This window comes from Panthera pardus, unplaced genomic scaffold, assembly GCF_024362965.1.
Source record: "Panthera pardus isolate Hobbes unplaced genomic scaffold, ASM2436296v1 HiC_scaffold_18, whole genome shotgun sequence".
In the NCBI taxonomy this organism is placed as follows: Eukaryota; Metazoa; Chordata; class Mammalia; order Carnivora; family Felidae; genus Panthera; species Panthera pardus.
This window is the reverse complement of record NW_026526743.1, coordinates 34,612,937-34,635,667: the sequence shown is the minus strand read 5'-3', so window position 1 is coordinate 34,635,667 and position 22,731 is coordinate 34,612,937. Positions and strand designations below refer to the sequence as shown.

General features: G+C 54.5%; 1 protein-coding gene across 9 annotated transcripts in view; it reads left to right on the top strand.

The window, feature by feature from the left end:
- The window catches only part of KIFC3 (kinesin family member C3), a 76,394-nt gene extending 55,064 nt beyond the window's left edge, over positions 1-21,330 (top strand). For 5 of the 9 annotated variants that reach the window (XM_053906153.1, XM_053906157.1, XM_053906159.1 and 2 more), the window contains 17 exons: positions 9,753-9,824; positions 9,964-10,029; positions 10,558-10,701; positions 10,839-11,078; positions 11,603-11,776; positions 12,409-12,556; positions 12,638-12,768; positions 13,922-14,033; positions 15,256-15,437; positions 16,249-16,353; positions 18,049-18,179; positions 18,732-18,855; positions 19,060-19,189; positions 19,280-19,509; positions 19,731-19,865; positions 20,240-20,348; positions 21,149-21,330. In XM_053906153.1, coding sequence (XP_053762128.1) covers positions 9,753-9,824; positions 9,964-10,029; positions 10,558-10,701; positions 10,839-11,078; positions 11,603-11,776; positions 12,409-12,556; positions 12,638-12,768; positions 13,922-14,033; positions 15,256-15,437; positions 16,249-16,353; positions 18,049-18,179; positions 18,732-18,855; positions 19,060-19,189; positions 19,280-19,509; positions 19,731-19,865; positions 20,240-20,348; positions 21,149-21,174 — 2,259 coding nt within the window. In that variant the 3' untranslated portion in view covers positions 21,175-21,330. Of the gene's footprint in view, positions 1-9,752; positions 9,825-9,963; positions 10,030-10,557; positions 10,702-10,838; positions 11,079-11,602; positions 11,777-12,408; positions 12,557-12,637; positions 12,769-13,921; positions 14,034-15,255; positions 15,438-16,248; positions 16,354-18,048; positions 18,180-18,731; positions 18,856-19,059; positions 19,190-19,279; positions 19,510-19,730; positions 19,866-20,239; positions 20,349-20,930; positions 20,960-21,148 lie in introns of all 9 variants that reach the window. The other 4 variants (XM_053906155.1, XM_053906156.1, XM_053906161.1 and 1 more) reach the window with 2 other exon arrangements.
- The last annotated feature ends 1,401 nt before the right edge of the window (positions 21,331-22,731 follow it).

Here is a 22,731-nt window from a genome sequence, read left to right as displayed (position 1 = left end):
TTGTGTACCTGAGATCTTTCTTCCTTCTTTAGGAATGCCTGGATTGCTATATACTTTCCTCTTATGACTGCCTTTCCTGCGTCCCAGAGGTTTTGGGTTGTGGTATAATCATTTTCATTGGCTTCCATGAACTTGTTAATTTCCTCTTTAACTTCTTGGTTAGCCCATTCATTCTTTAATAGGATGTTCTTTAGTCTCCAAGTATTTGTTACCTTTCCAAATTTTTTCCTGTGGTTGATTTCGAGTTTCATAGCGCTGTGGTCTGAAAATATCTCGATCTTTTTGTACTTGTTGAGGGCTGTTTTGTTTCCTAGTATGTGATCTATTCTGGAGAACGTTCCATGGGCACTGGAGAAGAATGTATATTCTGCTGCTTTAGGATGAAATGTTCTGAATATATCTGTTAAGTCCATCTGGTCCAGTGTGTCATTCAAAGCCATTGTTTCCTTGTTGATTTTTTGATTAGATGATCTGTCCATTACTGTGAGTGGGGTGTTGAAGTCCCCTACTATTATGGTGTTACTATCAATGAGTTTCTTTATGTTTGTGATTAATTGATTTATATATTTAGGCTATCCCACATTTGTAACATAAATGTTTACAATTGTTGGGTCTTCTTGGTGGATAGACCCCTTGATTATGATATAATGCCCTTCTGCATCTCTTGGTACAGTCTTTATTTTAAAGTCTAGATTGTCTGATATAAGTATGGCTACTCTGGCTTTCTTTTGGTGACCATTAGCATGATAGATGGTTCTCCATCCCCTTACTTTCAATCTGAAGGTGTCTTTAGGTCTAAAGTGGGTCTCTTGTAAACAGCATATAGATGGATCTTGTTTTCTTATCCATTCTGTTACCCTATGTCTTTTGATTGGAGCATTTAGTCCATTGATGTTTAGAGTGAGTACTGGAAGATATGAATTTATTGTCATTATGTTGCTTGTCAAGTTGGAGTTTCTGGTGGTGTTCTCTGGTCCTTTCTAGTCTTTGTTGCTTTTGGTCTTTATTTATTTGTTGTTTTTTTTTCATCTTTTCTCCCCTCAGAGAGTCCCCCTTAAAATTTCCTGCATGGCTGGTTTAGTGGTCACAAACTCCTTTAATTTTTGTTTGTCTGGGAAACTTTTTCACTCTCCTCTATTTTGAATGACAGCCTTGCTGGGTAAAGAATTCTTGGCTGCATATTTTTCTGATTCAGCACATCGAATATATCCTGCCACTCTTTTCTGGCCTGCCAAGTTTCTGTGGATAGGTCTGCTGCAAACCTGATCTGTCTTCCGTTGTAGGTTAAGGACTTTTTTCCCCTTGCTGCTTTCATGATTCTTTCCTTGCTTGAGTATTTTGTGAATTTGGCTATGATATGCCTTGTTGATTGATGGTCGGCTTTTGTTGAATCTAATGGGAGTCCTCTGTGCTTCCTGGATTTTGATGACTGTGTCTTTCCCCGGGTTAGGAAAGTTTTCCACTATGATTTATCCACATAACGCTTCAACCCCTATTTCTCTCTCCTCCTCTTCTGGGACCCCTATGATTCTGATGTTGTTCCTTTTTAATGAGTCACTGATTTCTCTAATTCTTAAATCGTGCTTTAATCTCCCTCTTTTTTTCTACTTCATTATTCTCTATAATTTTGTCCTCTGTATTGGTACTTCTCTGTTGTGTCTCATCCATCCTTGCCTCAGTGGCCTCCATTCAAGATTGCAGCTCAGTTATAGCATTTTTTATTTCATCCTGACTAGCTTTTACTTCTTTTCTCTCCACAGAAAGGGATTCTAATCTATTTTTGACTCTAGCTAGTATTCTTATTATTGTGATTCTAAATTCTGGTTCAGACATCTTGTTTGTATCTGTGTTGGTTAAGTCCTTGGCTGTCGTTTCTTCCTGCTCTTTCTTTTGGGGTGAATTCCTTCATTTTGTCACTTTGAAGGGAGAAAAGGAATTAATGAGTTAGAAAAAATTAAAATTAAAAAAATATTAAAATTAAAAAATTAAACACACACACACAAAATCAAATAAATGATGCTAGCTCCTAGGTGTGTTTTGGTCTGGGTGTTGAAAGTGGCTTGATAGGTTAGAGAAAAAAGGGGGTAAAAAGGAAATTGTTTGAAAATTTGAAAAACTGAATACACTGAAGTAGACTAAAATGAAATGATGGAAGTAAAATAGAATTTGAAAAAATTTACACAAAAGTAAAAAATATAGTAGAAAAAAATGAAAGAAAAATATTTTTAATAAAAATTGAAAATAAAAATGATTTTTTTCTCTTTCTGTGTTCAAGAAAAAGAAAGGGAAAAGAGAAAAAAGAAAAAGAAAATTGAATAGATGGACCGGTAACAGACTGAAATGCCACTGCAATTACTTCATTTTCATCTGGAAGTCAAACTATGAAGCACTTTATAGTTCGTAAACTAAGCAGGTGGAGAGACTTGTGTTCCTGAAGAGCGAGGTTGGCCCAGTTGGGCGGGGCTTAGCGTAATGGCTCTGTTCTTCACTAGATGGCTCTGCTTAGTTTACTGGGGTGGATTGTGGTGGCGCTTGTAGGTGCGTATGCTCATGCGCGGGAACGGTGAAAATGGCGTCAGCCAGCTACCCATTCTCTAGTATCGGAACTCTGTTCTCCCAGATCAGCAATCGTGCACCTGTACTTTGTCTTCAGCTTCCCTCCACGCCCCCCATCCCGCTTTTTCACAGTCTGTGACCAAGCCCCAGGCAGCACCCTCTCCTGAGTTTTGTCTCAGATGTGGCTGTTTTTCTCGTCCTCTTTCTTCTGAGGGACTGTGGCTTTGACCTGCTTCTTCCCTCTGCAGAAGGTCTCACCGAGCAATGGCCAGGTGACGGCCACACCCAGGAATGTTTGCGGGACCGTGCCTGCTGCTGGTGCCCAGACAGTGTGGCCAGGTGCCAGCCCTCCCCAGAAAAAGTTTGCGAGATAGTGTAGCAGCAGTGTTTCAGGGATTATGGAAAATCACAACACACATCTGGCACCAGTCTTCACCCATAATGACCTTGTTCCAGCACCAGCGATGTGGTTGTTCTCTGGGGTCTGCTGGGACCAGGTGGCCTCACAGTCTCTACCAAATGTCCTTCCAGCAGTGGAACCGCTTTTCCCTGTGTGGCCCGAGAACCTCCCGGACCCCACTCTGCTCCTGGGGACTCGCCCTTCCCACCAGAGCACCACCAGGTATCGAGCTGCGGAGTTTCAGACTCCGCGCTCCCCCTGTTATAGTCTTAATGGAATTTAAACCCTCTTCTTTCTCTTTTCTCTCTTAGTTCAGTCCCTGTGGCTGTTTCCACTTTTCTACTTTCTCTTTAGCTGCTTTTGGAGGGTGCTTTTCCCATATTCTCCTCCCCCGCCTCCATCCTCTCTCTGTGTGCAAAAGCGGCTCCCTGCCCTCCACGGCTTCTCTCTCCCCAAGTTCACCTCTCTGTGCCAGGTACCTGCTGAATTTTGTGGTTTAGGTTGTGCAGATTGTTGTGTTAATCCTCAGATCATTTTTTTAGGTGTGCAGGATGGTGTAGCGTTGGTCTGGCTGTATTTCATGGATGCAAGACACACAAAAAACTTCCATGCTGTTCTGCCATCTTGGCTCCCCCTCCCATCTTAACCATTTTTAAGTGTATAGTTCACTGGTATTAAGTATATTCACATTGTTATTCATGTTGCAAACCTGAAACTGTTCCCATTAAATACTAACTTCCCCCTCCCCCCTCCTCCAGCCCCTGGCACCCACCATTCTACTTCCTGTCTCTATGAATGTAGCTCTTCCTGGTACTTAATATAAGTGGGATCACAGTATTTGTCTTTTGGTGACTGGCTCATTTCCCTTAGCATAATGCTTTCCAGGTTCATCCATGTTATTGCAAATGGCAGGATTTCCTGTTTTTAAGGCAGAATAATATTCCATTGTATGGATATACCACACTTTGCTTATCCTTTCATTCATCAGTGGACACTTGGTTTGCTACCACATTGTACCTATTGTGAATAATGCTGCTATGAACATGGGTGTGCAAATATCTCTTTGAGACCCTGCTTTTAATTCCTTTTGGGCAAATACCCATAAGTGGAATGGCTAGATCATATGGTAGTTCCAGTTAAAATTTTTTGAGAAATCCACCAGACTGTTTTCCACAGCAGGTACACTGTTTGACATTCCCACCAGCAGTGGGACAAAGGTTCTAATTTCTCCAGATTTTCATCAGTATTTGTTATTTTCTGAGGGTTATTTTTTTTTAACTAATAGCCATCATAATGGGTTGAAGTGGTATCTTATTGTGGCTTTGATTTGCATTTCCCTAATGATTAGTGATATTGAGCATCTTTTCATGTGCTTATTGGCCATGTGTATATCTTCCTTGGAGAAATGTCCATTCAAGTCCTTTGCCTGTCTTGAATTGGGGTTTTTGGGATGGAGTTGTAGGGGTTCTCTCTATATTCTGCATATTAACCCCTTATCAGTATACAATTCACAGATATTTTTTTCCATTCCACAGAGCACCTTTCTACTCTGTGGATGGTATCTTTTGATACACAAAAGGTTTTATTTATTTTGATGAAGCTCAATTTATCTATCTTGTCTTTTGTTGCCTGTGCTGTTGGTGTCCGATCTAAGAAAGCACTGCCAAATCCAGTGCCATGAAGGTTTTCCCCTGTGTTTATAGTTTTGGTTTTCACATTTAGGTCTTTGATCTATTCTGAGTTAATTTTGTCTGTGGTGTAAGGCAAGGGTCCAATCTCATTCTTTTGCATGTGGATGTCCAGTTTTCCTGGCACTATTTGTTGAAAAGACTGTCCTTTCCCCCTGGAATGGTCTTGGCACCCATGTCAAAAATCAATTGACCACACATGTGAGGGTTTGTTTCTGGGTTCTCTATTCTAGTCCGTTGATCTGTATGATCTTTATGCCAGTACTTTATTGTTTTCATTGCTGTAGCTTTGTAGTAACTTTTGAAATCAGGAAGTGTGCGACCTCTCACTTTCTCTTCTTTTGCAAGTATGTTTTGGCTATTTGGGGTTCTTTGAGACTTCATATGAATTTTAGGGTGGATTTTTCTATTTCTGCAAAAAATGCCATTGGAATTTTGATGTGGATTGCATTAAATCTGGAGGACGCCTTCGGTAGTATTGATATCTTAGCAATATGTCAATCCATAACCTGGGATGTCTTTTCATTTATCAGTGCCTTCTTTAATTTATTGAGCAATATTTTATAGTTTTCAATGTACAGATCTTTTGCCTTCTTGATTAAGTTTATTCCTAAGTATTTTATTCTTTCTGATGCAATTGTAAATGGAATTGTTTTCTAAATTTCCTTTTTTGGATTGTCCATTGATATTGTGTAGAAGCACAACAGATTTTTACGTAATGATTTTGTATCCTGTGACTTTGCTGAGTTTATTAGTTCTAATTGGCCTCCTTTTTTATTGATCAGATTCGTTGCCAATTTTTATTTTTATTTTATTTATTTAATTTTTTAAAATATAATTTATTGTCAAGTTAGCTAACGTGCAGTGTATACAGTATGCCCTTGGCTTTGGGAGTAGATTCCCATAATTCATCGCTTACATACAACACTCATTGCTCATCTCAACAAGTGTCCTCCTCAATGCCCATCACCCATTATCCCCCCCACCCCCCTATCAACCCTCAGTTTGTTCTCTGTATTTAAGAGTCTCTTATGTTGCCTACCTCTCTGTTTGAAACTATTTTTTCCCCTTCCCTTCCCCCATGGTCTTCTGTAAAGTTTCTCAAATTACACATATGAGTGAAAACATGTATCTTTCTCTGACTATTTCACTCAGCATATACCCTCTAGTTCCATCCACGTTGTTGCAAATGGCAGGATTTCATTCTTTCTTGTTGCCAAGTAGTATTCCATTGTGTGTGTATACACACACACACCACATCTTTTTTTATCTATTTATTGGTTGATGGACATTTGGGCCCTTCCCATACTTTGGCTATTGTTGATGGTGCTGCTGTAAACATTGGAGTACATGTGCCCCTAGGAATCAGCACTCCTGTATCCTTTGGATAAATTCCTAGTAATGCTATTGCTGGGTCGTAGGGTAATTCTAGTTTTAATTTTTTGAGGAACCTCCACACTGTTTTCCAGAGCCAGTTGCCTATTTTTAAACCTTAGATAAGTTCACATAAAGATCTGGAATTCCTATTTTGTCAGAATATTTTGGAAGACGTGGCACCTCTGGCCCGACAGTCCCACGTGGCACCCACATGCCTGGAGCCTTGTAGCAGCTCCTTCCTTTGGCAGAAGTGAGTGTCCTCCTGCTGGTGCCCAGTGGTGCCCCAGCCTCTAGCACCCCTCCTGGCCCCACCCTGCCTGACAGCCTCACTCACAGACCCTGCTCTACCCAGCCCCTTGTGCACTCATTCTTCCTACATGTGTTTACAGAGCACCTGCTATGTGTCAGGCACTGTCCTAGGCACTGGGAATTCGGCACCCACACGACAGACAGATATCTCTGCTCTCACGGGCCTTTATTCTAACAATAGAACTCGCTGTGTGCTGGGGTCTGTCCTAAGCGCTTTACTTACGTTATCTCATTTAATCTCACTTAATGCCCAGGACATCCTTGTAGGGGTAGCCTCACTGTCCTGATGAGGAAAGCAAGAGGCATGGTGAAGTTGAGACTTTTCCAAGGTTATCCGGCGAGTAGGGTGATGTCTATATTAGAAAGCTGGGCAGTCAGGCCTGAGAACCCCTGTGCCCGACTGCCCCTCGCAGAAGGACTTGAATGTGAAAACTTGGCAGTGGGCAGGGCAGGGTGGATGGGGCCAGATGGGCACAGTCAGTCATGTAGCCATATGTCCTGAGAGGGGGAGTGTGTTGGTGACGGGATGGGGTGCTTCTGGGGGCCGCCCCTCTGGCCTCTGTTTCCTCAGGGTGTTCTGGGTCCCGGGACCTATTGCCTTTTCAGCTCAGCAACGCCTTGGTCTCGCCACTGGGAGAGCCCTCTTTTCCTCAGAGGACAGACAGCTGGTGATCAAGAGCCAGGCTTGGTGGGAGGTGGGGAGGTAATCAGCAGGTTGTCTCCACTGATGGGAGCAGACAGCTGAGAACACAGACCTGCGCAGGGCAGCCCCACCCTCTACCGGACCCACTTCTGCTGAGAGATGGAAATGTGGGTTTGTGTCAGATGGGCCCCGGCTCCCCGCTCCCACTGAGGCCTTGTGCACCAGGCCCATGACCCAGTTTCTCCGGCTGACAAGGAGCCTGGGCCTGGGAAGGGACGCTGCACAAATCTAGCCTGGTCCCTTGGTCAGCCCTGGGGTTGACATCATACCCTCCTGGGCACCATCACAGCAGCCTGCCGGGGACCTCCTTCCCCTTCGGCCTGGCTCTTTGCCCTCAGGAGTGTGCATGCCGCTTGTCTGCTGTCACTTCTAGTGTTCATTGGGTGTCTACTGCGTGCTGGTCACCTGCCGGGGTCGGGGCTTGTGATGAGTAATAGAGAAGGTCCCTCCCCTCTTTGCGGATAGATGCCAGCACGATCGCTGACTCAGAGCCCGGGCGGGTGTGGACAGGATGCCTCTGGGGGCTCTCTCCTGTGGAAGGCCTTCCTCGCTGGTCCGGTTCACCCTCAGCACCCCGCTCTCTGCTCTCACCGCTCCTGAAATAGACCCCTCTGGGTAGAGGGCAGTGGCCCCACTCCCGAGCAGCACACATCCTGACTTCTCAGCCCCAAATGCAGCTGGCCTGCCGGGGCACGGTCACCATGCACCACGGCGGTGACTGGTGCCTGACAGGCCACACTGCTGTGTTGGTGGGCCATGTCCCCCGCTGTCCGAGACAAGCCAGGAGATGACTGTCTGACATCTCTGACAAAGGGAGTCTTTTATAGCCTCTTCCTCAACCCCTCACCCTCACCCCTAGCCTGCCCCATTTTGTAGCCACCTCCTTTTGGGGCACCCCTCAGAAATTCCAGGTAGAGCCTAGGAGTGCCCAGAGTTCTGATTGTGATGCAAGAAAGGAGCAGGAGCCTGGGCTACAGGCAGGTGGCAGGCAGGCGTCCTGAGCCCGCAAGTAAGCACTTGGAAAACCCCATTCTCGCTGCATCTGGGGCTGAGTGCTGGTGGCGAGGTCCCAGCACACCCAGCCCGGTGCTGAGGAAGCAGCCTGTCTGAGGCACCTGTTCAGTGCAAGTGGATCTTCCTGGGGTGCTTTCTGAGGGAAGGAAGGGGGGTTGGGGGGACTCAACCTTTCAAAAGGAGGTAGACCCACCTATATCAGGATGGGGGGAGTGTGTATGAGAGGAGTACGTATTCTTTGAGGCTTACAAGTTACTGAAAAGCATAAAGAATTTGGCAGAATTCTACAGTCCAGAGACTTCTGCTTCTTGGTGTTACATCGCAATTTTGTTTTCGGACTTTTGACTTAACTATGTTCGGGAGCCTTTCTCCAAGTCACTTAAAACTTCTGCTAACCCTAACCGTGACGACTACGCACTAGTCTGCGTGTACATACGCCATAACTTGGGTAACCATTCCCTTAATGCTGGGGATTCACGCTAGTCCCGATTTCACCACCAAGGAATGAAAGGCTGCCTTCTGTGAGGTGTCCCTCACTCCCCTCTAAGGCCGGGGGATCTGAGTGCTCCTTCCACCAGGGTCTCAGCAAAAGGGGGCATCGGAGGTGGCACAGGCCTGGTCTGCATGCTGCCCATGCTACTCACACACTGTTGATGACATCTCAGCCATGTAAAGTGGGGAGATTTGACATACCCCCAAATCCCAACATTTGGCCTGTCTTGAAAGGTCAGACGTTTGGAGACGTGGGCCTGCATGTCTCTGGCCGCGGCCTGCAGGGAGTGCATTGTGGCTGCCTCCTAGGAGTGGATAGCAGGTGTCCAATCCTGCACTGCCCCTCACCTGCCTTACCTGGCCCTGGCTGGCCCCTGCAGGCAGGGGACTTTGTCACCTGTCGCTTAGTAATAAGAACCTAGCGCTTCGTGGTCCGCTTGTGTAAAACCCACCTCTCCTAAGCCCCCGCCGAGTGAGTCTGACTCTCACTGTGCCTTCTCAAGGTGAGGTATGGTAGGGTATGGTCCTCATAGAATGTTCTGCAAGAAAACCGCCAAACATGCTCTAATGAATGCTGGTGCCAAAGTCATTGGCTGCATTTGCGGTTATCTCCCGAGAGGTTCCTGCAGGTGGGCTGATAGAGAACCAGGGTTTGGGGCCTGTGAGGAGGACGGCCAGTGGGGGGACAGCTCTAGGGGAGGGTCGCCATCCTGGGATGTGCACTCTCGGAACTGGCATCGTGCTTGCACCCGCCCTGGGCTCTGGCTGAGCCAGGCCACCCTTGCCTCCTCACAGAGCGTGCACCCCTCCTCTTTCTAATAGCCTCTGCTGGCCATGGCTCTCCAGCAAGACAGGCTGGGAGCTGGGGTGGACACAGGTCTGAGATGTGCCCTGGTCACTGACAGACCTGTCTCCACAGGCAGATTCACCAGGAACCACTTGAAGTGGAAAAATTTAGGACTTGGGCAAGGACTGATCCAGGTTTTGTAGAGCCTAGAGTTTATACAATTTGGAAGCCTTTTTAAGGAATATATATATATATATATATATATATATATATATATATATATATAAATAATTACAAATACCTAAGTAGACGCAGGGGCCGATGCAAGGCAGGCGTCCTGAGGTCAGCCTTCTGAGTCTCCCAGGGAGCTTCCTCTGGCGTGGGCTTGGTGGTACACGGGTCACCTCTGCTTTGCTTGCTCCCCAGACTTTCCTGAGAGCCCAGGCTACCTGGGTCTTGAAGTGGGAGAGGGTGCTGAAGGCTATTGGGATGGGGCAGGTGTGTGTCACCTGGAGTCCCAGGTGTGGCCTGATGCTTGAACACAGGGAGGGCTGGGGCTGAGAGATCAGGCCTGGGTGTGGGCTGGAGGTGAGGAACAAGGCTCACCGTGACCGTGACTGTGGCTTTGTGCTGGCAGGTGGAAAACCTGAAGGAGAAGCTCATTAGCCAAGCCCAGGAAGTGAGCCGCCTTCGATCAGAGCTGGTGAGGCTCAACACTGCCATCCTAAGGTGGGCGGGGGAGGCGGGGGTTGGCCGGGTCTCATGCAGACTGACCCTTCCAGATGGGATGTGCGACCCCATCTCTCCAGGGCCCTCACGTCCAGCCCAAGCCGGGGCTGCCCGTGTGCCCATCAGACTGCCATCCTGCCTGGGAGACGCTCCCTGAATACTTGTCTCCACTCACTAGGTCCTCAGAGGTCATGTGACCCCCAAAGGGTGGGAGGTTAATTCTCGTTTGCTGATGTAAAATAGGAGTGTGATCTCTGTGTATAAATACGACTTTCTTGTTACTTTCACACTCAGGAAAATAGAATGAACGGGGCGGGGTGAAGTCCGTCCCTCCAGCTCCCCTTTCCTCCTGTCTTCTCATTTCCCCCTGGAGCTCCTGCTCTCTTCCCTCCCTCTCCCGCCTTTCTCTTTCCCTCTCCTTCTCCCCACCTGACTCCTCTCTCCCCTGCCCTGGTAACCCTCTCCACCTCACATGCGTCCCCTGTGCTCCGGCCGTCTACAGGGAGGCACGGACTTGGAGAAGCACCGGGACCTGCTGATGGTGGAGAATGAACGGCTGAGGCAGGAGATGCGGCGCTTCGAGGCAGAGCTGCAGGAGCTGCGGGCCAAGCCGGTGGCCCCCTGCACGGGCTGCGAGCACAGCCAGGTGAGCGGGCTGGCCCCGGCCCCACCCGGTCCCAGAGGGCTCAGTCCCCAACGGTGACCCAGTTCCTCACAGTGACCCCTGCCCGCTCGTCTGTCCTTCCCTGGGTCCCGGCGTCGCTCGCCACCGCCTGCCTGCAGGAGAGCGCCCAGCTCCGGGACAAGCTGTCACAGCTGCAGCTGGAGGTGGTGGAGAACAAGGGCATGCTTTCGGAGCTGAACCTGGAGGTGCAGCAGAAGACCGACCGGCTGGCGGAGGTTGAGCTGCGGCTCAAGGACTGCCTGGCCGAGAAGGCGCAGGAGGAGGAGCGGCTGAGCCGGCGCCTCCGGGACAGCCACGAGACCATCGCCAGCCTGCGGGCCCAGTCGCCGCCAATCAAGGTGAGCCGTGGCCACGTGCAGGGCCTTGGGAGCGCCCTCTCCATCCCGCGCCCAGGGCGGGGCCTCCCGGAGGAGGGGCTTAAGCGTCTTGGTGAATGAGGAGGGGCAGGTGGTTGAAGGAATCATTGCAGGTCTGCCCTTAGTCTTGCCCCTTCCTCTTCTTGCTGTCCAGGGCCAGGCGCGTAGCGGGCATCTGGCGACTGAGGCTTGAGGTGCCCGTGCATGCCAGGCATGGATGTGGCGCACCGCGAGGTTCTACCTTCATCTTTGCCCTTCTTGTCTGTCCTGTGCCCAGGCTGGGGCCACAGCCAGGCTCTTGGTGGGCTAATTAGATGAGAGCATTCCAGGAGGCCCTTGCAGCATCCTGGGAAGCCAGTACCTCGAGGCCTCTCTAGTTTTTTCTGGGGGCTCTTGGCGGGATGTCCCTGAAGGTCCCTTCCCAAGGCCAGCTGCGTCTCAGGGCCCCCGGGTGAGGTCGAGGCACCTGCGCGCCGCCACGCGCCCGTCCCTCCTTCCCCTCACAGTATGTCATCAAGACCGTGGAAGTGGAGTCGTCCAAGACCAAGCAGGCCCTCAGCGAGTCCCAGGCCCGGAACCAGCACCTGCAGGAGCAGGTGGCCATGCAGAGGCAGGTGCTGAAGGAGATGGAGCAGCAGCTGCAGAGCTCGCACCAGCTGACCGCGCAGCTCCGGGCGCAGGTGCGTGGGCTGCGGGGGCGCTCGTAGCTGTGGGAGAGCATGCGCACGCCCGGCTGGAAAGCTAGAGGCGGGCCTTCAACACAGTATGGCGGGTCAGCGCTCCGGGGTCCGATGCGCCTGGGTTCCGGTCCCTTCTCTCCCTGCTGGCTGCGTGACCAAGGCCAAGTTTTGTTTGTGTCTGTTTCCTCATCTGTAAAATGATGGGATCGCAGAACTCCCCTCCCAGTGGGGCTCAGGGACATAATCATTAAAGGTTCCTCACACAGGGTCTAGCGCACACGTTCTTAGAAAGGAACCCTGGTCACTACTGTATAACAAGTGCTCTCCCCTGCCCTTCTGGGGCCTGTAGCTTGTGCACCTGTTATGTGCCAGGACCCAGGCTGGTGCCGGGGGTAATGCAAGGAAGTAGCTGCACGGAGCTCCCAGACCTTTCGAGGAGCGAGATGGCCATCTACCCTTCTGTGTGTGTGTCTGTGTATGTGTCTGTGTGTGTGTCTATGTGTACATGTAGGGGTCAGTGTTTGCTCGCGTGGGCTGTGGGGTAGGTGAGGGGCTTCTTTCTGGCTCTCCCTCCCCCCCCCCGAGCTTCTCCCCCCCCCAACACACATTGAGCTTCTGGTCTTGGCCATCAGATCGCCATGTACGAGTCAGAGCTGGAGCGGGCACACGGGCAGATGCTGGAGGAGATGCAGTCCCTGGAGGAGGACAAGAACCGGGCCATCGAGGAGGCCTTTGCCAGAGCCCAGGTGGAGATGAAGGCTGTGCACGAGAACCTGGCAGGTGAGCCGGCTGGCCGGGCCCTGGCCTGCCCCGTGCCGTAGTCCCTCCCCCTGTCTACCTTATACCTCTGTGTCCCCTTAGGTGTCCGGACCAACCTGCTGACGCTGCAGCCAGCGCTGCGGACCCTCACCAACGACTACAATGGGCTCAAGCGGCAGGTGCGTGGCTTCCCCTTGCTCCTGCAGGAGGCTCTCAAGAGCGTCAAGGCCGAGGTGAGTGCAGCTCATGGCTGAGGGGACGGGGGAGGCTGGGAGAGGCCCTGGAGCCCAGGGCTCCGTTCCAAAATGCGGTGAAGCCCCCCGGACAGTAGCGCCCCTGCCTCACCCACACACTGCCACCCCCAGACCCTGTTTGAAAAACACACTGGTCAGGGGCAGGTATTTGGGTATTTGCCTTATTGTGATGCTTTAAACCAAACATATTACATGTATTCTTATATCTCAAACATGCTGCACATATTCTTACATCTGTTAGTTTTGATTTTTTTTAAGCTATACTTGTACAGTATGAGAATAGCCAGCGTCTCTTAAGTGCCTCCTACGTGCTAAGCCTTTTATAGCTGTCAGCTCCTTGAATCTGTACAACAGTCCTGCAGGGTAGAGAGACTGATATATTTTGGGAATAGAAAATAGTTCTCTTTCTGTGAAAAAAATTATGTCAATAATACATGGACGTGGTAGAAAGTTCAAACTATGCAGAAGAGCATCAGAAGGAAAGGAAGGGCCTCTCTCTGCCACCCTGGCCTGCTCCCCAGAGGCGGATGTCTGTCAGAATTTACCCCCCGAGCGTTCTGAGCACGATGAAGCCTGTTGATGTATTTGCGTGCATGTACACACTTCCCTTTTTACCCAACGAAGGGCAACATTTGCATGCGCGGTCTGCATTTTGGTCCTTTCCCTCGTGAAGTGTAACGTGGAGGTCCGTACCTACCAAGTCCTACAGATCCGCGAATTAGATGGTGTTCTCCCCAGTTTACAGAGGAGAAAAAAGAGGCTCGACGACTGAGATGGTTGCCTTAGGTCCCCCCAGCTACTTGAGGGTGGAGCTGGAGTTTGGGTCCAGCTGAATCTTGTTGTAGTCAAGTGCTAGTGCTGTGAAGTGAGGGCTGAGTCCTGCTGTTTGCTCATCAGCAGAGCAATAAGCCTCGTTGAGACTCAGTTTATTCCTCTGTAAAATGGGCCTGGCAGCAGTACATTCCCACAGGGGCTACTGGAAAGAGTTGGCCTGTGACAGCAGACATCAAGTACTCAGCCCAGGGCGGGAGGCAGTGAGCAGCTGCTGGGGTGGCGGTGGGGAGGTGGCAGGCAGCGTGGTAAGCCAGGTCGGTGGAGCCAGCCCGTGACAGCGCTGCGCACCCCCCACCAGATCGGCCAAGCCATCGAGGAGGTCAACAGCAACAACCAGGAGCTCCTGCGCAAGTACCGCCGGGAGCTGCAGCTGCGCAAGAAGTGCCACAATGAGCTCGTGCGGCTGAAAGGTGACCGCCGGGGGTGCTGGGGGGCCCTGGCACAGGGGTCCCAAGCTGGCTCGGAGGTGATGCTGCCCTTCCCCCCAGCCCAGCACCACTCCTTGGAGCTGTGCCCTGCCACCGAGGGGCTGCTGTAGCTCCGTCTTTGTAGATCCGGAAACCCAGAGAAGTCGGGGAGCTTGCTCAAACCCGCATGGCTAGTAAACGGTCTGCCCTGGATCTGGACTTGGATCCGTCCAACTCTGAAGCCCTCACCCCAGTGCCCATGGCAGGTGACCCCTGGGCCCCGAGGGGCCAGGTGGGCTGTTGAGGCACTGGGTGGGGGTGGCTGGTATGCCGCTTGTTCTGACCAACGGCCTGGCCAAGCTTGAGGGTACCTGTTTGCTACACAAAGGTCTAGGGAGTGCTTGCTGTGTGCCAGGTGCTGTTCCAGACACTGAGACATGGCCGCGAGCCCACATAGATGCTGTCGCTGGCCTCACGGTGCTCGCTTCAGCTGGGGCAGCAGTGATCATTAATCACCCAGAGAACCTCAACACTGCCCCTGTTACCGGGGCTGGGGAGGGGCTCTCAGAGCCCCTTAGTGTCTGACAGTCGAGCGTGTCAGGGGGCTTCCCGGAGGAGGTGCAGCCAGACCTTGGACCTGGATGGTGAGGTGGAGTGTACAGGTGAAGGTGAAGATTCTGGCTGTAGTGGGGAGTTTGTTCTTCATTCCACTGAGATCCCACTGAAGGGCTTGAAGCGATCAGATCTATGTGCCCACACACCCCAGGGCTGCCTTGTTGCCTGGTTCTATCTGCCTGATTCCCAGGCCCTGTCCTGGCATCCATGGTGTCCTTTTAGAATGACAGAATAAGTCTCTTGGCTTACTGGAACCCAAGCCCTATCGTATAGAGGAAACTGAAGTCCAGACACACAGAGAGCGTCCATTTGGTATCCCACCCAGATTGGGCGCAGGGCTTGAGCCCCACAACTGACCTTTCCTCCCTGTCCCCAGTGTGAAGCTCCCACTCTCAGTTGGCTTGCCCAGGAAGAAAGGGTACTGATACTTGAATTCATGATAGTGTGAGTGATCACAGCTTTGTGGGCTACCTTTCCTTGGGGGGGCCTTGCTTAGAAGGCAGCAGGTTCCTGAGCCGCTGGGTTGCTCAGGACACCAGAGGATGCCAGTGTAGAGGCAGTCTGATCTTGACCCAGCCTGTACCCTTCTCTCCATCCCCACACAAACCAGGGAATATCCGGGTGATTGCTCGTGTCAGGCCAGTCACCAAAGAGGACGGAGAAGGACCTGAAGCGACCAATGCTGTGACCTTCGATGCTGACGATGACTCCATCATCCACCTACTGCACAAAGGAAAGCCTGTGTCCTTTGAGCTGGACAAGGTCTTCTCCCCGCGGGCCTCACAGCAGGACGTGAGTGTGGCCCTGTGGGGAAAGGGACAGAGCAGTGGAGGGTGGGGGGACATACAGGGAGAGATGATGGGAGCATGGACCGAAAGAAGTATAAGAGTGGGGAGGACACGATGGGGAGGCGTGGGGCGCTGGGATGCCTTGCTCCCTCCACTGGAGGAGAGAAGAGGGTGGGAAGCTAAGATTGAAGCCTCTGCAGGGAGGGAGATTCATGCACAGCCTGTGGCACCTACGTGGCCCCGCCCAGCCACAGGACCCTGGCGGGCGTTGCTTCTCCAGCCGGGTGCACTTATGTTGGTCTGCCTAGGGACTACCCCGCTGCTCCTGGGCCCCACTGTGGAACCCTTGGCCTGTGAGAGCCATGTGGTCTCAGCATCCTTCTTTTCTCATCTCTGCCCCAGCTGACCAGCCAGGCCTGTCTTGCCTGTGCCCTTCTGTCCCTGTGCTGGGCTTTACCTTTGCCCCGCCCTGTCTGCTGGTGTACAGGCAGGCTGTGGGTGCCGGGCACACGCTGCCCTCTGCCTTCAACTCACTGAGCACTCCTTTGGTACCAGAGAAGTAGAGGTGGGGGCCCCTGAGCTCCAGGGCTGGGCAGCAGGCACTGCCCTGTCTTCCCTTCAGTCTTGGCAGCTCGACTGATGCCTATTGTAAGTGACTTATTAGTCAGAAATTCTTCCACAGCGAGCCACTCGCCAGTAACAATATGCGTTGTACTGTTACTGAAGGAGAGAATGGTCAGGGGAGGTGGCTGGACTTGGAAATGGTGGGTGACCCAGGGGGGGCTTGCAATCTCCATCCCATGTCACCTCCCCAGGTGTTCCAGGAGGTACAAGCCCTGATCACCTCCTGTATTGACGGCTTCAACGTCTGCATCTTTGCCTATGGCCAGACGGGTGCCGGCAAGACCTACACGATGGAGGTGGGTACCCGCTGCGCGGGGCAGGGGCTCGGTGAGGACCTCACCCCGTCGCTGCTCTTGTGTCTGCGGGTTTTGTTTGGTACAGGAGCAGAGCTGGTGGTTATCTGTGTTAGCCTGGGGCACCAGGCCTGAAGAGAGGGGCACCTTGCTCAGGTGGACTTGGGATGGACCCCTGTGGTTCTGGAGGGGCAGGTGTAATGCCCACAAGCTCTGGCACCAGAGGGGTCTCTGCCTGAGGTTAGAGCCCAGGGCAGACCACCTCTGCATCTCCCCGGATGGACCTTTGTTTCACCCATGTGCATTTATTGGGCTCCTGCCGTATGGCTGCCCTATGCTGGGCCCTGGGGTATGGAGATGGAGGAGGGCAGTCTCTGCTGCTGGGGCCAAGCCCCCTCCGGGAAGGGCAGTGGGAGATGGGAGCTTTGAGGGGAGGAAGAATCTCAACCAGAGGTAAAAATGGAAGGCGGCCCTTGGGGGTTTCTTTGGTTTGTTAGCATGTGCCTGGCTCTTGAGAGGGTGCTGTGTGGTTCTCTGGGAAGGGGTGAGGACAGGTGTCCCAGTGTCTGAGGAGGGGGGTGAGAAGGCTAGACAGGCACCTTTAGGTGACAGGCTGTCATCATGGCTCTTTCCTTCCAGTCTGGGCCCCACTGTTGCCCTCGTTCTGGGATTCGTGAAGACTGGTTAGTGGGGGCCAGGCCAAGCAAGATGGGGGAGCGAGGGGTTTGGGGGGGCTCCTAACCTTATCTTGGGTGCTCAGAGTTGGGGTGACGCCCAGGAACATCTCCAGCAGTGCCTGCCAAGGCCCATGTATATCAGGTGCCGTTCTGGGCGCTGGGCAGTTTGGCCACAGAGTGTCTGCTCCCAGGAGCCAGCCCACCAGTGAGGAGGCTTCAGTGCTCACAGCACATCAAGCTGTGTCCTGGCAGGTGCCAGGGAGAAAACTTAGAGCTGACTATGAGGAATCAGCAGTGAGGGAGGGATCAGATCAGGTGTTGGTGGGGAAGATAAAGCCATCTCCCCAGGAGGCGGCATTGGAGCCAGCCATGGGGGTGTGTGGGGAAGAGCATTCAGGGACCAGGAACAGCAGGGCTGAGGCCGCGAGGCTGGAGCATGCTAGGGGTACTGAGGCCTGGCAAGGAGGCCTGAGCAGCAGACGGGAAGGGGTGTGGGTGGGCTACTTAAGGGGAGGTGACCGCTCAGGTGAAGACTCCAGATTTCTTTCTAGAAGGGCCGGCCAGCCCATCCGGCCTCAGGGCACACGTGCCTCTGCTTGTGCCCCCCTTCTGCCACCCACAGAGCCCAGCTCGTGGCTTCCCTGATGTGAGCCACCCTCTAGGCGGTGGCACGGAGATCATAGGTTCCCAGCGCCCCCTCCCAGGTGGTCCCCCAGGACCAGGTGTGCACCTGGTGTTCAGCGGCCCCTTGTGCAGGGCCGCGCCGGGTGCTTCACTCAGTCCTCTGCTTTACGTCTCAGGCTGGTCCTGGCAGGGCAGTGCCGTGGAAAGGTGGGGAAACTGAGGCCCAAGGCGATGAAGTTGCTTGCAGCTAGTGGAGGGCGTTTTGGGGCGGACCACTAGGCACGGACAGGGAGGCTGGCCCGTGAGGGGTCGCCATAGACACCACATGGGCATCTGCACGGCCCCCCCTTGTGGTGGGGAGAGGCCTGGCTCACTGGGGCCCTGCTTCTGCCCCCAGGGGACCCCTGAGAACCCAGGCATCAACCAGCGGGCCCTGCAGCTGCTCTTCTCCGAGGTGCAGGAGAAGGCGTCCGACTGGGACTACACCATCACCGTCAGCGCTGCCGAGATCTACAACGAGGTCCTCAGGTGGGCGGTTCTGGCGCGGGGCACGGCCCGCCCAGTGGCTTTGTGGTCCGCGGGGCCATGCAGAGCTGTGTGTGACGAATGTCGGAGTCGGGGCTACGTGTCCGGATCAGCCCAGGGATCGGGTGGTCCCCGGCCCCCGCCCCACACCGGAGGCGGCAGGGAGAAGGCCTTGCTCTCAGTCCCCCCGGGACCCCTAGACCAGACCCAGGTGCTGCTTTTCCTGCCGAGTCTACCCAGTCTCCCTGCAGGCTGCACCAGGTGGTGATAAGTGAGAGTGAGGGACTTGGGGGGCCCTGCCCACAAGAGCTCCGTGCATCGTGGGGGCGGGAGTAGTGCCACTACAAGACTGGGGGGAACATTTGGCCTCTGCCCCTCAGCAGACTGAGTGCAGGGGAGGAGCTGGAGGAGAGAGGGGCTTAGCCCTATGGTTAAGGAAGGCTTCCTCAGGGTGTGATGGGGTGGGGGAACATCCCAGGTGATGGGGGAGCGGGGTACAGTGCAAGCAGAGGCAGAAGCGGGAGAAGGGAGTGACCGTGTCGTCTGTCCCCGCAGGGACTTGCTGGGGCAGGAGCCCCAGGAGAAGCTGGAGATCCGGCTGTGCCCAGACGGCAGCGGGCAGCTGTACGTGCCAGGGCTGACAGAGTTCCGGGTGCAGAGCGTGGAGGACATCAACAAGGTGCAAGGCCGGGGCACCTGGAGGCGGGGAAGTGCCGGGGAGGCCCCCACGCGTTAAGTGGGGCCGGGCGGGAGCAGGACATATGCAGCCTGTCCGCAGGTTTCCTCCTCTGTAAAGTGCGTAGGGTGAGCCTCCTCGGAGACAGGGTGATTGCGAAGACCTCACTCCAAACCCTGTGCCTCCGCCCTCCCTGCTCCCTGCTAGGTGTTTGAGTTTGGCCACACCAACCGCACGACCGAGTTCACCAACCTGAACGAACACAGCTCCCGCTCACACGCCCTGCTCATCGTGACGGTGCGCGGGGTGGACTGCAGCACGGGCCTCCGCACCACGGGTGAGTGAGGGCGCCGGGCGGCCTGGCCGAAGACCCCGGGCACCTGCCCCCACTGGGGCGGCCTCGACCTGCCCGGCATCCTCCCCACAGGGAAGCTGAACCTGGTGGACCTGGCCGGCTCGGAGCGTGTGGGCAAGTCAGGGGCTGAGGGCAGCCGCCTGCGGGAGGCGCAGCACATCAACAAGTCGCTGTCAGCCCTGGGGGACGTCATCGCCGCCCTGCGCTCCCGCCAGGGCCACGTGCCCTTCCGCAACTCCAAACTCACCTACCTGCTGCAGGACTCGCTCAGTGGAGACAGCAAGACCCTCATGGTGGTGCAGGTGAGGGCCTCGGCTGGCCAGGCAGGGTGGCCCTTCGTGTGTCGGGCTTGGCCAGCACCGTGACCAGGGACCCCCTCCCCCTGTGGCCCCCGTACATCAGGCTGTGCAGGGAAGGGACACCCTTGTCCTCTGCAGCTTCAGTCAGTGAGCATGCTGCCCCCTCCAGTTCTGTCAGGGAGGCCTGTTGGCCTGGGTGGAGAGTGAGCTCTCGTGTCCCCTAGGTGTCCCCCGTGGAGAAGAACACCAGCGAGACGCTGTACTCCCTGAAGTTTGCAGAGAGGGTGCGCTCTGTGGAGCTGGGCCCTGGGTCCCGTAGGGCAGAGCTCGGGTCCTGGTCCAGCCAGGAGCACTTGGAGGTATGGTGACTGCCACGGGCCCATCTTGGGCTGGCATGGCCAAGTCAGGGGCAGGAAGGAGGATCTGGGATGGGAGACGGCCTAGAGCGGCGGGAGAGGGGAAGATGCCAGAAGGGGGTGGACCTAGAACTTGAACCTGGGAGTCTTGGTCTGAATATTTCGCCTTGACCTCAGAGATAACCTGGGGAGGTCCCTAGCTGGTTGCCGGGGCGGGGGGGCGGGGGGCCGGTTGCAGGTTGGCACACAGGTGCTCAGTTATAACTCATTTTCTTCTTTGCATGTATTATCTCATGTAATTCTTGCACTAACTGAGCACGGTGGAGGCGGGGAGCCAGGACCACGGCCCCCGCCCACCTGCTCACCCCTGCCCACAGTGGGAGCCGGCTTGCCAGACCCCACAGCCCTCGGCACGAGCACACTCAGCCCCCAGCTCCGGGACCACCAGCCGCCCAGGCTCCATCCGGAGGAAGCTGCAGCCCTTGGGTGAGCCTTTAGGGAGTGGGCCAGGGTGGGTAGGTGAGCCTCCCCTACAGGCGGATAGCCACTGGACTGCCCTTGCCTGAATGGACTTTTTGTCTTCCTTTTTGGTTAAGTTTATAAAACTCATCCAGAACCTGTTTTACCACCTTTTCTAGCCCTGGGAAGTAGTCAGGGCAGACTGTGCTAGATCCATTTCACAGATGGGAAAGCACAGGCTCCCTGGAGAGGGAATAGTTTAAGGAGGAAGCAGCCCTTCGGGCTCCTAGCGGGGCTGCTGACTCGAGGCCCAGGACCCAGTTCTCCCAGGCAGGGCTCCAGCAATACACACCTTCCAAAGCAGGCCAGGAACCCCCTGTTCTGGGCCTTGGCTCCTAGGGAGGGTGGGGGGCAGGGCCCAGCCCGTGTCCCGGGTGAGGAGTGAGCCCGGCTGTAGGACTGGAATGCAGAGCTCCAGCCCCCTGCCTGGCCCCACTCACAGAAGGGCCTGGCAGGTGCTACAGTGCAAAGAGGTAGGGGCAGCAGGATCCTGGGGAGTCCTGGCCCAAGGCAAGCCCACCAGTGAGACGCCTGTTGCTTTGATTTCAGCCTGACGGCTGGGGCTGCAGAGTCTCCAGGTGAGTGTGGGGCCAGTGGCCCGGGCCTACCTGCCCACCTGCCTGGCCATCTTGGGTTGCAGGGCTGTGCCGGGGAGATGGCTGCTCAGGGCTGGGTCTGTCCTGCTGCCTGCTGTTTGTGCGCTTCTGCCCGGCTCCCTCCTGCCCTTATGCACAGAGGCTGACGAACCCCTCCTCCCCCTCCTGCAGGGAAGTCAAGGCCGGTGCCTGTGTGATGGACGTGTCCACCCTACCAGACCGGGGACTGGGTCGTGAGGCCTTGCTGGCCCGCACCTGCTGTAGCACTGGGAGCCTAGGAGGCAAAGGCCAGGGTCGAGGCACCTCTTCCACCCCGTCTCCACTCAGAGATGAGAAACATGCTCAGAAGGAAACGGTGTCTCTCGTCCGTGGCTGTGGGTTCAAGTGGCACAGGCCGGAAGGGTAGGGATGGACCACTCTGCCTGGCAGGCCCGGGCCATCAGGGGGCCCTCACGGGGAGGGCAGGAGTATGCGGGAAGGTGGTCCTCTCCCCCGCCTGCCGGGCCCGTCTCTAGTGGGTGCGCTGAGGAGCCCCCGGGGGGGCACAGGAACCATGACACCCGGGCAGTTTGGTGGGCATCCTGGGGAAGCCCTGGCCGCACGCGGGCCCTGTGCTGGACATGTACATAGTGTTCTAGGTGTACATAGGGGCACGGCCCTCCCCGCCGAGGGCCGGCCTGTATTTATGGCTGGCAGGAGGCCAGTGGGCGGGGATTCTGCTGCTCCCCTCATCTGCCTGGTACCAGGCTCTCTCCTTGCTCACTGGCCTCTTGACATCTTCCCCCCTTTGAAATCCTATTTAAGAACTTTTGGAAGCTTAGCCATTTTTACTTAAAATAAAAACCTTTTTACACAAGTGTGGTCTCAGTTGGTCTCGTGAGGCCCTGGTCAGATTATGGGGATGAGCCTTTGGCTCCACGCTGCTAGCTGGTCACCCACAGCCCTCCTGGCCTCTCCCGAAGGCCATGACCGAGTAGGTCCAGTGCCCCCTGGCCACCCTTGTCACAACTGGCCCACCCACACATGTTATCGCTTCCATCCTAGAAGATGGGAAACCATGGCTCTTCAAAGGCTTGAGAGCCACAGCCGGTAGGGCTGGGCTAGCCTGGCTCCCCTCGGTCCTGGCCTTGCCCCTTAAGTGGACTAGCTGTAGGTGGGTGCCACCCTCCTCCCAGTGCTACCGGACCCCAACCACAAGCTCAGTAACTCCCCACTCCCACCCCCCGCCATGGGGGTTGTCAGCCTGTACCTGGTCTTGGCCTCGAGGGGGACTGCACAGGGGCTCAGTGGGGCCCCCTCTCCAACTGGGGCGAATCTACCAGCTGCTGCCAAGGAGCACAAGGGATCAGTGCTGGGGGGTCCTGCAGGGAGTGAACACAGTTCAGAGCCCTCATTGGAGGACAGGGCAGCTGCCCTTCCAGTCCTGTCCCTGGAGGCCTCTCAGAGAAGGGGGAGTGGTTTGGGGAGGGAGGTGGGCTCTGTGGCAGCCAACCTGTGAGGCTGGGGTCCTGGCACCCTGAAGTTTACAGCTGTCGGCTGGCCCTGGAGGCACCCACAGGACAGCTGGGGGTGTGGCTGAGACAAAGGGATGGGCCAGTGGGGGCGACCCCTTGCCTGTTTCCCTGAGCCATGAAAGGGGGGAGCTGCTGCCCCCTCCACCATAGGTCTGAACTTGCCCCTTCCTGCAGGCCTGGCACTCTGCTGCCCCCTGCTGGCCACTCTGCCTGGTGCACTGCCTCCAGGAGGGGGAGCTG